A 17,284-nucleotide genomic window follows, 5' to 3' on the forward strand; every position below is an offset into this window, starting at 1 on the left:
TATCAATATGCTTAAATAGTAGGAAAAACTGTACTAGTAGTTTCATAAATAACAGATTTTATACATAAGATTAAATTACAGATTAAAATACCAATGAATACTTTCCTGGAATACCAATGTACGTCAGCAATAATTAAGATATATTTACAAGAATAAAAATGTACAAATTGCGGGTAATTGGAAGGAGTCCCATGGGTATTTTTTCAGAAGTCGTACCTACAAATTGAGTATCGGTCGGGTCGTTGAGATAATTTTAATATTCGCGTCACAAGCCCCAAGACTCATATTGATTTCCAAGCGTATTGCCTTTGAAAATGTAGGTTGATTTGCTAGAAACTGAAAATAAATTTAAATAACTCTTTATTATTTTGCTCACGGGCAGTAAATAACGTTGAAATGAATTTCTTGGCAGAAAATGATTTCAATCAATTACATATTTGTTTTAACGAATAGTTGTGGGTGGACATGGGTTATGGTAACAGACTTGACATGAGGAATGGTTAATATAACGAAACTGTCACCAAAATTCTCAAATCATTTAGTACAAATTGAAAAATTATTATTAAATTAAATATAGCTGCTCATTTGTAAACTATCTGTCACTTCTTTTAAATATTTAAACAAATCGTTTACTTGTTAAAGCAATGAATTAATAAGTAACGTACGGTAACGGTAACGTATTTTCCACTCCTAATGATGTATCCTCATGTGTATCATAATTATGAAGTCATAAAGTACAACTATGTATTGATGTTACAGCGTAACAAGGATCAGAATTTTATTACACTAACAACTTCTCCCTCTTAAGGGGCAATTGTGACCCTATTATTACTGTTGCGTACATTTTAATACGGCTTCTAAGAAGATGGAATTATTTTGTCGTCCTTGCTATTGTTGCCTTTTGAATCATATTTTATAGGAAAATAATACACTTAATGAACGGGCATTTATACACAGCCTAAGCGAATCGTGACATTCATTTAATAAATATTAATAAAAACCTCTAAAATATATAAACAAAATACAAAGAAATTTAATACACTTTAATGAAATTACCCAAGCCGAAAGTTTGAATATAACTATAACTTTAAAGTTAAGAAAATCATCATGTTTTAAATTTTTTGTGTAAGTAAATTAAGAGGTAACAAGAAATAATCAAATAATACTTTGCGATAGCAGTATCTATGACATTTTTAAAATCAAATACATAACGATACTTACAACCACCTCCAAAACATGTTCCCTATGGATTTCTTCGAATAGAATCAACAGGTTATGCTGTAATTCACACCCTCCGTTTTCCTTTTCAATTTACTACCTTATACACCGAGCGTACGGTCCTGATTTCTATTACGATCCCTCGAGACACGAAACTACCTGTGGATTTTCTTATTTCCCCACATAACCTCAAAAACGTCTTTAAGGAAAATAAAACATTTAATAGATCGACAGTTCTCTCGCAAAGATTAGTTTTAGTTGATTATTTTGGGAGATAAATTAGGTTGATTAATCGCAATCACGTTATTCGTAATTTATTGCGGCGTCAGCGAAGGTACTGACGTCACGGAAGCTGATATCAAACTAGCCAGAAATGCGTGCCACGCTCCCTCTGTCCTTACTCCCTATCGGGAGAGTTATTCTGCAATATTTGAGATTCGTTGATAACGAATATTTGTTTGAAATATCATCTCATTAAACTTAGTATACTAAATAATCCGTTATTGTATTATACAAGCTTTGATATCTAATTACCTACGAATGAAAAATATGCAGGTGTATATGGTGATAGATGTTGGGATCTTTTTAATACCATAAATTAAAACTCGTAGACATTAAAGAAGTTAAACATAACATTTAAAATTTAAATATTGTTTTTTTTTTTTACTTTGAAATTACTAGTGTTTTAAATAAAGCTGATGAGATACTAGGTCAGGTTCACCTGTGCCTTAAAATAACTATCCAGTAGCTATTTGGTCCATCGCAATTAATATAATATTTAAAAAGAGTGCTCTCATACATAAACTTTACAATTCATACTCCAAAAAGATATCATAAGTACACTTTAGGGAGAGAAAATGGTTTTTATTATTATGTTTACAATTTTTTAAATCCCTCTTTTGAAATAAAGTTTTGAACACTTTCACAAATCATGCATGAATAATCATTCCTTAGAAAAGATTTATCAATGAAAACTTTCATTATAATTTGTTTATTAGCAATATAACATATATTCAATGCCTTAAAACATACATTGTATAAATTATAACTTTATTAATGAATACTACCAATAAATTTTATCGAATGACATCTTGATTGAACCCGTATTCAAGTGACAGAGTCGTACAGCAAGTTAGAAGGAAACAACAATAGAAATAGAAAAAGAAAACTGAAAGGATTCATTCAAGATCAGCAATCTTATCCCGAAGGTCTATAACGGTGTGATAATCATTTTCCATCTATCCCTATCTTCCCTGAGGGATATACAATTTGATGGAGCGAGACAAGTTTTCAGCAAATTTTTGTAGAATGACGTTAACAGGCCATGCTCCAGATTCGCAGACAATGCTCCAATTTATATCCAACTCACTTACTGGAGTCGGCGAGACGGGAGCGAAGGGAGAATATGAACATTATGTCACATAACTTTGTCGTACGCTGTATCAAACACTATTACTATCTAGTTTTTTTAAGCATACGTTTAAGCGTTCAAGAGATTTTTCACCGATATGAAAATAAAAAATGTTTACCCCCCTAATACTCAATTTTTCAATATGTACTAACAACCGCATGTATTTGTATACTTGGGTACGTAATTGATCGTCAATATCTATCACACATTGTAATAATAGAAATAGAGATAATGGTTTTGGTGGTACAATTTATTTTAAAACATATTACTGAGTGTATCAAAACCAATCAAGTTAATATCCAAACGTTGAGGAAATGTACACCCATTCACATAGCAAAAATGTTAAAGAGCGTAGCACAAAGCCAATTACATTAAAACATTCGGGCCGGGACAAAGGGCGAGAGAACAATGGACCTTGGAAGGAACTCGCGATATGTCTTTCAATGCTTTTAACTTTCCTGATGGCGCGGCGAGGGAAAAATGGTGACGTCCCGCGACAAATGCGCGTCCAATAGTGTTGTATGTAGGATACGATAAAATCAAAATTTTATTGAAAATATTTTTTATTTTTGTCAGTGTTTCAGATTATACCCTATATTTAGAAATGCAGTCATTTGCTAATAAATGGTATGAATAAATATTATTATAGCACAATTAATTTAAATTATTTTACAACATTTTGCTACATTTCCTTTTTACTTCTAATAATAACAAGAATAAATAAAAAATAAATTAATTTTGATATTCACATACAATCTGTCTCGAAATCTAATTCATTTTATAGTTGATGTATTAAGAAAGTTTGAATCCTAGGCACATCACTATTAAAGAAGTGAGACGTAACCAATGGGTTATCACGGGTTGGTTGCACCGCAAACTCATTTTATAAATCGTCCTTTCGCCCGGAACCACGCGTTACTCACCCCAGTTCGATAACACACTCCTTTTAGTACACGCCATAAAAACACGTTCAATCATTTGTGATTTATTTTTTAATACGGGATAAGAAATTAAAGTTTTAAGTAATTTCGTTTTGTTAAGAAATTAATATTTAAATTTGAGTTTTGTGATTTAAGAGTTCCGATTATAAACTTTTCCAAGTTTATAATCGAATCTATCTGAAATAAAAAATATCTGGCTTTAGTTGATATGGATGCAAAAACAATATTTTAATAATATTCAATCTCATCATCGCATAACCTACCTATACATTTTCAAGTACAAAATACTTATATACGAAAATGAAAATAGCATTAATATCAAATAAAAACAGTACACAATATATTCGTTCATGGTCGTCTCGTTTAATAGACAGTATCAAACCCGAGATCTTAAGTAAATCAAATCGCCCCATGAATGGCGAATGAACTCGGGGCTTTTCACAGAGTTTTCCACTGATGGCTATCACAATGGCCGGGATCAAGAAAAGTTATCTCTGAGGAGGTAAAAATGTTTCTTAATGCTTATTTAAGTTGGATTCATTTGATGATATCGCTGAAGGGGCGAGTTGAAAATCGTCTGGAGCTCTAGTCCAATATAATCCAGTTTTCTGTATAAGGCTGCGATCAGACTAACAAATCCACTTTAGTCGTTTAAACGCAGAGTTCAACTCTAAATTTGAATTTATCAGTATTAATGAGATTTAAATTTAAGAGATGTGAAATATCAGTAACGTGATTTAAATATTCATGAAATCTACTTCGATTAACTCAATACTCCTTAACGAATTTTTCGATATTCTTTTTAGTTATTCTGGTCCGAAAATGGACTCAGAAACTCAACCTACACAACAAAAAATTGAGATAATATTTTCTAAGTAAGTGTTTTATTTTCATTTACGGTAACTATCTTTGTGGTGAGGGTGCGAGAAATTAAAATTATCCGAACATTAATTCCACGAAACCAGCGGACCTACATTGAATATTCAGTGAAAGATAAAATTTCCGCAAGCTCATCATAATAAAAACTCTTATATTCATCTGATCTGATTTACATTTTTATGGTTCCTAAACACTCAATAAAAGCAACCGCAGATATAAAACCTTTAAGTACATACAAATCTGTGGAGGCGCATTGAAACCCTTTTCAGCAAGGCGAAATGTTTCTAGCGGTAGTGCGCGCTTTGAAAAACAACAATAACCCTTAGCATACGTATGTATGAGGATACGCAATATACTTTAAAAGTACGCCTTCCACAGACCTTAGCACGTTTTAGAGATCACAAAAATTAAAAATATTTATATAATGTAGATTGTAGACAAGTATTAATTTTAATGCATACCTTTAACTGATGAATGTACTAGGGCTCTATTAATAGACTACAAACTATCATACTACAAACTACCATAAACTATCAACTTCTTCGAAAACTACGGTCCAAATTGACTGAAAATCAGAGTAGTAGTCTTCGAGTTTATCGCGAACAGAAAGACAGACAAGGCTCTAAACTTTGTTTAATGTTAATACTTAAATGTCATGATCTAAGCAATAATTATGGTTGATTTTTAACGTGATAACGTTTTTAAAATCGTTTTAGTCGGGTGACATGTTCAGAAACTTGTGTCACACCAAAACCTCACGAGCGCGATCGCAGGTATAACGAGAGAGAGACGGACCGATCTCCCGTCTCATCTCGAGCGCTGCCACCAATAAGACGTTATCACGTAAACATCTCGATCGTAAGTTACCTACTTTACAAACAACCAATTTTTTTACCTTAGTATTTTTTTAATAAGGTCGCTACAATTATTAGTATTTATTCATGAGACGATAAAAAACTCATATGTCATTTTTACAAAAGAAAATAATATACATATTCAATTAATATTGTGACTATTTTTTTGTAGTTTCTATACATTGAATACGTATGTCTATACACATTGAAGCATAATGCTACAGATTAATAACTATTCAAGTACACAATATCGTCATTTTAATAAAAATATGCTTTATATCTATTTTGATTTTTTTAATAAACTGAGAAGTCTGACGCTTACTAAGTCTGCACAGATCTCCTCCCCTCCCCGTTTAAGAGCCACGCTATTTTCATGTTTCGGGAGTACAAATGGGAATCCATTTAAATACAAAGTCAACGTTTCAATTCTTGTTATTTATTACATGCATGCTTTATGTTGTGCATAAATTAACCTATGTATCGCCCCATAAATATTCAGACAAAGTAAAAAAAAATAATAATCAAATGAATTATACATAGTTAAGGCACACCCCGGACACTCCATACAAAATTATCGTTTTGACAGTCACACTGTAGAGACTACAAATGTGTGTGTTAACGCTTTATGGTTGGCACATTTGTGACTAGCGTAAAAAAAATCTAGTTTTTCATCCGTAAACAGCACAATATCTAACCATTTTCTACGAAAAACGATAATCACAAATCCATAATAATAAAATTACTTTAAGTCAATTTGATTAATGTCGTCAATCTTCGTTGCGTATCGTCCTTGCAGAAAAATGTGGCCCATTTCAATCACGATCGCGCGGGGTGAGGTAAGTTTAATTTTGGCGGGAGGCGGAGAGTGTCCGTTCTGTAGCGTTTAGCTACTATTATGTATTCTGTGGTTAAGGTACAACTAAATTCAATGAAAGCACTAAATATTGTTAATACATCTGCGAGAACCTTTCATTTCTGCAAAATGTGGAACCAAGTTTAGTCATAATTGATATTAATTAACCCCACAAGATTTCCAAGGAAGTCAATTTGAAAATAATTTTACTTCCCTTTGAATCGTAACATGTTCTTTATCAAAGAGACATTCCTATTACCAGCTACCGCATTTCCCCGTAAGAATGTAACGCAAAGGACTGGTTGAATTGCAGTGGCTTCTCTTTGAGAGGCTCAGTTGGAGGGCTTACACGAAATAGATTCGATTGTACCAACGATATACTTGTTTGCCGCTGATCGACTCCATTTGTACGCAAACCATGCTTGTGTTGTAAGGTGATTTGGGGTGAGGCGATGACGGTTATTTATGTTAGTAAATTGTGTTAATTTACGTCATCACACACAAATTATTGTAACATAATTTTGCACGGTGCTATTTTCATTGTCCTAAAATAATCATAAACATTACAATGCTACAATAAAATTTTGCAATACACATTTTATTTAGCTATACGCCCTCACGCCGCGACGGTGAGCAGTTGTCAACAAAGGGTTGCACGCTGATTGCTTAATGGACAGTGAAGTCTGAGATAGGAGTGATAAATCACCATCGTGATTACCGAGCCATTATCTAAAATCCAATCTCGGGTGACAACGCCCGTAGAAGTAAACTTCTTGATGACGTAATTGAGCCAGACGGTACGTACTCGCATCTTAATAGGATGAGACTTTCGCAACTAATAAATCTTCGGCTTTTTTGTTTATTTTTCATACTTTTATGGAGACTGTGTTATGGAAGATTATTAAACCATATTATTGCACTCATTTACTAGAAGTGCTTTCCATTCCTGAATATTATTATGAAAAATCTTAACGAATTGTCGAAAATTTCAAAACGTATTATTCTATGACTTTTAGAAATATATCGAATATTTGCTAAATATTTAGTAACAAAGTGAGAGACACAACAATTGACATGCATTAACGGTATTTCCTTCGGCGTTTGGGCGGCAATGTCATTACGGACCGGAAATTCAATAGACTCCCGACTTCTCGCCTTGCTAAACGACACTTTACATAAATTGCTGTTTTAAATACATCTTAAATATGAATTTAATGTAGAATAAGTGGACGAGCTTGTTAAGCTGTGCATCTGAGTAATTCATGTTAAAAATAAGCTCAGCGAAAAACGCAAAATTCCATTTTCCATGTCCAATGACCAACCAAATGTCATCATAGGACAAGAAAAATTCATTCCACAAGTTTTATTTAGAATATTAAATGTTCTGTTCAGCGTTATAAAAGTTTTCTATTCTCTACTAATTTAAATGCAATGTAAATCGGAACAAGATATTGAAGATATTCGTAATTATTATTTAATTATTGTGCACAGAATTATCCTAGTACCTGCAGATTTAATAGAAGTAAGTATGCAAAAAAGATATATTTAAATCACATAGATTTCTATATTATTAAGGACATAAAATATATCGTTAATATAAATAGTGGAGGAATGATACTAACTAGCACTTCAAACGAACAGTATCCACGCAGTGCTTCCGTCACGAGCGACCGTGATCTCGCCTCTGATCAATATATCTTGGCGAAGTCAAATATTTGCACACGGAGAACATTAGTGGAGACGATCGCGCTTCCAATACTACGTATAGAGGGTGCTTAGGAACAATGGCAACTATAGAGTCGCACTTTATATCTTTTTATGTGTATAATTTTTAATTTGCTCTATGGTAGAGTCACACCCCGGATACTCCATACAAAATTATCGTTTTGACAGTCACACTGTAGAGACTGCAAATGTGTGTGTTAACGCTTTATGGTTGGCACATTTTTGACTAGTGCAAAAAAAAAATCGCGTTTTTCTGATGAAATAAACGTAAACGTAAACAGCTCAATATCTAACCATTTTCTACGAAAAACGATAATCACAAATCCAAAATAATAAAATTACTTGTCAATTTGATTAATGTTGTCAATTTTCGTTGCGTATCGTCCCTGTAGAAAAATGTGGACCATTTTTAGGCTGATCGTGCGGGGTGAGGTAAGTGTTTAATTTTGGCGGGAGGCGGAGAGTGTCCGTTCTGTAGCGTTTAGCTACTATTATGTATTCTGTGGTAGAGTCGACAAAAATGAATAGAATGATAAGAGGCAAAATAATATATTATTAAATCTTTTCTGCGAATAATTTGTGTGAAACAAAACAACTAATTATTATTTAAAATGTGAAAAGATCTGTATTAAGCAATTTTGTTTTTTCAAATTTTTAAGTACAATAAAATGAGAATTTATCTCTATGCCTTAACTTTTGCTGTATCGTCAGGCCAATCAACAAAACGAGGCGCCAATAAGTCTGGTGGCTGTTCGGCGCCAGACGTCTTCCTAACAACGTCTCATTTTTATTGCTATGCTCCCTGCCGCCTAATAAAACTTCTGAATCGATCAAATTATATTGAATAGTGTGTAGTGAGTGAAGTATTAAAAGATACGATATTAATTCTTAACCTTGTAATTTAAAAATATTTTTCTAAACGTTTGCTAAAATAAATATTGTCTTCTGCCTATCTTTTTTCCGTAACAATCGACATTATTTTCAATTAGTGACGCTAAAACACCTAATAGTTGACAATAAAGTCGTACAAAGTTACAGCCTTAATTATATTTTCAATTATGCGCCGAACTTGATTAAAAATTTGTTTGACATCATGCATTAATGAGAGTCTCTAATTTCACAGTGTCCTTTGAAGTAGGATTAATGTCGGTTCGGACTCCGCCCCTTTGCATTGGTTTCGCCACCGCAAATTAAATCCACATCCTTTCATAGGATTCTCATTATAAATAGCAAACTGACCGCTTTTTAGCAACCATAAAGTTTTTTGATATAGACCGCACCGCTATCTTTTATCCAAAAGTTTAAATTGACAAAGTTATTTGCATAAATAATGAAATCTAAAAAAAATCAAACATCTATTATTTTACCTTTCTTGTTATATAACTAAACTATACTGCTACTAAGAAGCTTTTTAAAAGCTGGGACACAATAATTGATCCACACTCAAAAATTACTATTTAACACTCGACAGTTTCTTCCCAAAAAGATTACTATTTTCTACAGTCATAACAATGACAAGAATTATTGCGTCTGTTTGTTTATATAAGATTTATAACCGCGGGTCCCCCTGGCGCCGGCCGCGTTTTGGCGCCGCGCTGTCCGCCATCGGAGACAACCTGGCACCTATCGATCTCATGAGATGTTACAATTGCTACTTGGTGATAACTTCATTAGACACGAGTTGAAAAGCTTTTGCATTAAAAAAGTACCGTTGAAAACAAATTCACCATGGGTCTTATGTCTTAACCTGTGATTAAATATCGACTTTTATTGCTTAGTTTACAACATTACAATTAAAACGCATTACAAATAATGTCAAACAAAACGAAGTTGAAATTATTGAAATAACTTCCACAAATAACCTCCGTAGCAATAAATGAACAGAATACTAATTATGTTTCTGACAAATTAAAATCGCACAATAGAACCACATAATGCCCCTAAACACAATGCGTTCCAAGATCGTTTTCATAACATGAATATGTAATATAGCACTTAATATTCCGTTTATTAACACTCAGCTTTCCGAGCAACAAGGGTAGTTAGCTGTGTTGCTAATTGACCGTCTCTACCGCCATGGGACCGCGGAGGACTTCTATAGCTCATTAAAATTTTATCCAACCGCCTAGAGGCGAATGTTTTCACCGCCAATTTGTGATGAAATACAAAACCACCTGTCAATCAACATTGATTCATGATAAATGATTGAGCTTTGATATGCGGTAATAACCCACAGAATAATATCCTATTAGTTATAATCATTTAGTATTGTTTGAAGTTTGGTATTATGATACATGATTACATCTGCAATTCATGTATAGATACAATTACGAAGTACAAGTGGAATACAATTATAATATTATTAACGTTTATTATATACACAGTCACATGACTATTAGTTATTAAAATAAAAAAGTTTAGAAAATTTTGGCGATAGAATAAATCCGTCAGTTTTCACTTTTCATACAAGATGAGGTCACTTATTTAAAAAATTTGAATATTTTCCGGCATTGGTTGAATACAATAGAGACTAGAACATGATTATTTTTTATTCAAAATCAAGCAATTCAAAATATGTTGAATACCTATAGTCCTATTCATCATAAATGTACCAAACATATTATATTGATCCCTAACTAATATCTTCCATTTTCCTACAGGATACACCGTTCGAAGAGCAGGAGGTGCAAATTGAGGAAATATTATTTACGCCCGTGTTATTGTTGAGATAAACTAAATCTAATATATTCATTTAGTTCATTCATATTCACTTTTCCGTATATCTATGTAAGTAGTGTTTTTGCAAAAAAGAGTCTCTGTAAAGGTTTTTGTAAAAATGACAACCTTTTATGGATATTGTGTTTTAGCAAATGTATTTTTTTTAAACAAAAGAGATATAAAATCAATTGTAATACTTCACTAGAATAAACAAAGCAAATAAGACAAAGTGTCGGAGAGCAATTAATTTGGGGGTCCGTGCGCTCTGGACCAATCCAGTAATTGTCGCCGGCAATATTCAAATGGCGGAAACAATTAGCGTGAGTGCTGTATACGTATTAAGCTGTCTACCCTCTTAATATCAAGTACGGGTTGCAAAAAAATGGCAAAAATAACTTAGGCATAATAACGCAGTGAAATGAACAAGATGATATAAAAATTATGATATTTTTAAAAAGTGGAGTAGAAGTTCAAATGATTTATTGTGAATTGTATTCTTAGATATCTTAGTTTACAATAATTTATGTTCCAAATACATTTTTTATATGGTCATACGTCATCCCTTCCAAAATCAGTTAGAAAATACGTGAAAAATAGAGTTAAACTAGAAAAATCACTGCACAACAAAGAGGTTAATTGTCATTAGCATGAAACTTAAAAAGTTTTTAATATAATTTATATTGTCCGTGCTCCGGTTTTTTTTTTAATAATGAAAAGTTACGTTCGTTTAAATAACTTCATTTCTAGCTACATAAATGAACAATAAAGAACATGGGCGTATTACCCGTAGTCCCCCCGCTATATCCCACTGGTGGGTCTACGGGTAATATTCTTCCCCGTGGACCCACTGCTATAGAATGACATGACACTTGAATTAAATGTACTATCTACGGGCACTTGAATTAAATGTACTTTTTACCCGTGGTCCCCTGCTGCCATGTTTTGACTATTATAGAGACCGAATTATTATCATCTGGATTTCCCGGTTTATGCCCTGCGTAATTATTTCGAATGATATAATTAATGTATATACGTAAGCGGGTAGAACCTTATCGAAATGTTTTGAAATTGGAGATAAACTATTTTTACATTACGGAGTTAATAGCAAACCAATGTAATGTTATTTTTGGAAAATAATCGATGAACATAATATTTGCAATCAAACAAGGTCTTACAATATCCACTCATCTCTCAATCATTTCCATTATATCAAACAATGCGTCGTAGAATTCAATCATCATTATGTTTAACGAATATACTCTAAGCTATCTATAAAGTCATAATTGACGGGAAGCTCCCTCCATGAGCTCGTTCTAAATCTCTTTTGTGTACTGCGATAACGCTACAAAGCCTGCTAATGTCTTTTAAGGACTTAGTGATTTAAACGGACTAAATAATGAACCGGCTACCCTTTCCCTCGCAACGCAATTTATGAGTCTAAAACCTGAGGGATGGATCATACATGTTTATTGTTATATTCATAGCGTAATATTTAGGATGATGATGGCTGTACTGATTTTTGTAAAAAATAAAAAAGATCTATCGTATTGTATTACGTCCTTTGTTAATAATTATCTATATATCTATGGAAATGGAAGACGAGAATGTCATGGAAGAACTTTACTTTGGATATAAACTATGAACCTCTACTCAGACAAACTGATGCTAGAGGAAGGAAAACTTTGAGCATTAAAACACTTTTAACTTGATCATCAATATTTTACCGCAAAAGGCGAAATATTTTTTATCATCATGATTTACATTACATTTTCTGAACATACTGCATCCAATGCTAGTTTATATATAATCTACTATTAGAGCCGAATATACATCAAGTTAGAGTATCTACTAGATTTATCTGAACAATAGTGAAAACAAAAACTCTCCTCAAAGGAAACGCGAAGCTAACAATACAGTGGATTTAATATTTCTATTCCCGTGTCTTAGTTTAGTCGTGGAAATCGAAGTGGGCCGTTCGCATGACGACACAAATCCGGATGATGTCTGTTTGTTATCAGTACTGAGCAGCCTGTCTAGGGTTGCGATCCGTTACCGAATAATCGCATTATTTATGGAGTTCACTCGATTTACTAAGCCGCGAATGTAGAAGTACGTGATTATTGTTGCTCGTTTTTATGATATTACGATATCTCCATGAACGCGATTTAGCAGGATTACCTACTTGTTAAGAATGTACAATACAGATCTATTATATATTACATAATAAATAGTGGATTGTGATTCAGCAGGATAAAAAAATGTGTGCGTGTACTAGTGTACACACGTAAGAAGTGAAACTTCTTTATGACCTTATTTTTCAAAAAAATAATTTACTATAATATGCAACTTTACAGAAATACGTCGAATCACGCGTGGTAAAGTTAAGAAATAGATGGCGCGTAACGGAAAAATGTCACGCGTAACGAAAAAATGTTACACTAAATTTTTTTTCCAACCCCGATATAGAAGTTTCACTTCAATAAATTCGCATGATGGTAAGCGACTACCACCGCCCATGAACATTACAAAAGCAGGACCACTGCAAATGAGTTGCCCTTTTTTAAGTGATAATAAAACTTAGTAATTCGTAAGGAGGCTTTCTTAAACTGGCTATCTTAAAAATTAAATAAATGAACAATACTTACAACAATACAATAAAAAAATTGTTTCAAATTAAAAGCTTTGTTATCTGTGCAATGTATAGATGTAGTGTAAGAGCATGGTGTATGTAGGCATTTATAATATCATTGTAACACAAATGTGCACATAATGTATGTGTTATAAAAAAGGTTATAAAATAAGTGAACTTTTTAAGGACAATTAAGACAAATATTTTTCAATGCATATTAAATTCAAAAGAGTAAATACTTAAAATATATTCGACTTAAATTAATCAATAGCAGGTTCTTACATTTTGGTAAATCTATGAAATATAAACCAAGGTATGAACGAAATTTTGCCGACCCTATAAAAAGTAGTTTATCGCGACAAGACGTCGATTCTTTCGCCCTTATTTCTTTTCTGTTGCAACGCGTATTATCCTCCTGTCAATATTATCGATAAACTAGCATTTCAGCTACGTTGATTTGATTCTCCACTTTTTCTTTTTTCCAATTTGTGTGATTGTGGTTATGTGTATTTTATTAAATTCATCAATCAATAAAGGATTAGTTACATCTTCATTTATTTCATAATGTATTATTTTACTATCGAGGGTGAGTTAGTGTATTACCTTTTCTTTACTTTAAGTTTAAATAACTTAGTTATAAGCTTTCCTTTTTGGGCAAAAGCGAAATAAATAAATAATAAATAGTTAAAAGTGTATTTATTACTACCTTCTTCCTTACTATGTAGGTATCTTACAAAATTGTAACAATCGAGTACAGGTATACATATTGAACTATTTTAAATCAAATAAAAACTAAGGATTTTGGAGGCCGAGTCACCTTCGTCCTAATTCGGCTAATGTACCTATATTCAATGGTAAGCGTGGTAGGTTTACAACCGAAGCATCCTGTTTTTGAATCTAGGTGAACTCAAATAAAAATGAGACTTTGATGGCTCCTTGCCAGCAAATAAAATAGATGGACCAGACACGAAATATATGTGTCCCATATTCTGCATGAATATAGAATTCCATCCAAAACGTGACCGCCCTAAACCCCTTTTACGTTCGTTATTTACTACTATTTATCGAAGTATTTACTGAAAACTTTAAAATAATTTAACTTAGCATGGATTGGCGAAAGAGATATGTGTTTCATAGTATTTGTTCTTTTTTCATTGATTTTGTATTAGAAACTGTACTTCAGCAGGACATAGGTAGAGAGTTTTCTGGACCATAGTTTAATTAGTAATGTTCATCTGTGACGTCTGATGATAATTTTTGTGTGCGAAACGATGACACATGCGACTATCATTTGGAAAATTCAAAATTATTATCTTTTGAAACTTTGAGAATTTATTATTATTTTATGCATACATTTTTCAATCAATTACAAGGAAAGGAGGAGGTGCTCAATTCGACTGTATTTTTTTTATTTGAAAGCTCGCTTTGAAAGCAATTGTAAAAAGTGGTTAGAGTTTTTTTATTAAAAACTAGCGGTCCGCCCCGGCTTCGCCCGTGGTACATGTTTACGTTTTCTCTACATAAGAACCATCCTCGTACTTCAAGGAATATAATAAAAAAAGAATTATCGAAATCGGTTCAGCCGTTCTCGAGTTATGCGCTTACCAACACATTTTGCGATTCATTTTTATATATAAGATGATTAATTTATTTTTTTAATAGATAATATGTTATTCGTCTGCATATAACAAGGTTTTGTATTGATGGATATGATACAGAGATAAATGACTGAGTTATTTTTTTTAAAGTTTACTGAATTTATTGAAACTATGCACTTATCGATCCAAGGTGAGACATGGCCAATACATCCTATATTCTGCCTTTTAGTATAGATTTTTTGTATTTCACTGCTATAGCAAATATAAGAACTAAGAGGTATAATTTATCTTGGAAACTTAGAATGAGAAGGTAATTAAGTGTTAACTTATCATCAGATCTTAATTCTCCTTCAAGAATATCTCTTAACACTGATTTGTTACACTACCATTACATTTCCGACAGCTATCTTTATTTTCTATTCTATGATTAGTGAACATTAATAGTAAAAGATAGTGTATCACCTAAATTTCATGCAACAAGCATTTTATAATTTACATGGCCAACAACTTAATAACGAATTTTTATTCCGATCGTAATAATGTGTTGTAATTCAGTATTAAGATTACTTTAAACCAAACTTATAATAGAATTAGGTGCCTTTACTAAGTTCGCATTACAAACGCAATTTAAGAAAATATAATAATGAAGATTAATAATATACAAGAAGAAGTAGTACCTGGTCACTTTTTTAATGTAGGTTCCTCCATTGACTCAATTGATTATACAATGTTGTAGTACATATTTGTTACTGCTATGGTAGAGTTGTGATTAAAAAAAAATTATATGCTGAATCTCTACGATTGGGTATAATTTTCCTCTTACGAACCGGTAGATACCGTTATAAAACATTTAGGTAATATTATGTTTTATAACGAGACAATGTTTTTTTCTTCAAATCGTGAAAATCCGTTTTATTCTAACATAAAACTTCAACATTTATTGTATCATTCTTTTATTATGAACTAACAAACGTTCTTCTGCCTTAACCTTATGACTTAGGTGTATGAAACATAGATGTCCTTTTCACAGGCCTATCGAAAATTAATTATTAACAAGAAATGACTACCAATGAATTAAATCTACTGTGGTTATAAATAGCGAGGCAATAAAATAAGAATCCTTTCGTACAAATACACTTTTCCACAAGTTTTCAGTTATAAAAAAATATTATTGTGTTAACCTTAACGTAAGTGCAATTGTAAAAAATAGTTCATCAAAGTATGTAAGTTTTATAGATCTTCATCCTACTGCAATTTAATGATAATATGATTATTATTAATACATATTATTGAAGAATGATATCCGACCCGTCTGTCTGTCCGTTAGTCTACTTAACTGTCGGCAATTGTCGGCGATAAACTCAGAAACCACTTCATCGATTATCGTTCTGTTTTCACCAATGGTTAACGTGATTTTCGATGAAATATAATTTCTTAAGTTATGAGGCGAAGCCGCGATCGAACAGCTAGTTAAATATAAAATATGAGTACTTACTTGAGTACTAGGGGTTTGTTGGCGAAGAGGCTGGATGCCTTCTCTTTCGCGGCTTGGAGCCCCTGCATTTCGGAAGCCCGATGTCCTTCATGTAACGCACTTACACATAACTAACACCTGAAAATAGTTCTTTGTTTAGTCTCTCAACTATTTTTATTTTAACGTTATAGGAAAAGGCTTCGCTCTCAGCGTAAAATTTAGAATGAGAGGTTCATTTGAACACACAACAATATAATGCACGAAAAAAGCGTTACGATCTTTTCGAATTATGCAGGTTCCTATCTTTCTATTCACAAAAGAATTATTGCATAACTTTTTAAGAAAATTAATTTCGTTCGTATTACTCTATCGGTATCTTTTTTAAGATTAGGCTTTGAGTATATTCATTAATTCATAAAACAAATATAATTATTAGCAAAATGGTACATAATGTCACAAATATAAAGAATTAAACGCATCACTAGTATCAGCCATGTTACGTAACCGTCGCGTCGCTATATATCTACCTATACATATGTATAGCTATATCGATCCAATGCTATATACATACGTATTTTTACGTAGATATACACATGGAAAACGTATGCAGTTGAAATTGTGAAAGTTACAGTTATATGATGAAAAATTATTGTTTAAAGAATACTTACATTTTTTCAGTCGCCAGGCGTAGCAGATCCGGGGTAGCGTCTGTCGCTCGTAGCGCGTCCCGCGCAGCTCAGCGCTTTGCTACGGCTGCGCGTCACCTCCTCCTCCATTGGTCGATACCTTCAGCTAACTGGAACAACAGCCGCCAATCGCAGCCTCAACTGTAATGGGGCGGGGTTTTGTAACATTTCTGAAAATTTTCAGGAACACTAAAAGTACATAGACGTCAACCCCATCAATGTTTCCACCCGGATTTGCAAACGGTTCGAATATTAAAACTTATACAGTTGCATAGCTTCATTTACACGAACTGAATAT

The 17,284-nt window shown here is 32.7% G+C and overlaps 1 protein-coding gene across 1 annotated transcript in view; it reads right to left on the minus strand.

Annotated features, from left to right (window-relative positions):
• Nucleotides 1–16,389, minus strand: part of VGlut (Vesicular glutamate transporter) — a 32,949-nt gene extending 16,560 nt beyond the window's left edge. Inside the window, exon 1 of the mRNA XM_090101608.1 lies at nt 16,322–16,389. Within this exon, the coding sequence (XP_089957734.1) occupies nt 16,322–16,389 (68 nt within the window). The remainder of the gene's footprint in view (nt 1–16,321) is intronic.
• Between the last annotated feature and the right edge of the window lie 895 nt (nt 16,390–17,284).

This window comes from Colias eurytheme, chromosome 4, assembly GCF_061535395.1.
Source record: "Colias eurytheme isolate Ceu_HAF_F1 chromosome 4, ilColEury1 Martin Lab GWU primary, whole genome shotgun sequence".
Lineage (NCBI taxonomy): Eukaryota > Metazoa > Arthropoda > Insecta > Lepidoptera > Pieridae > Colias > Colias eurytheme.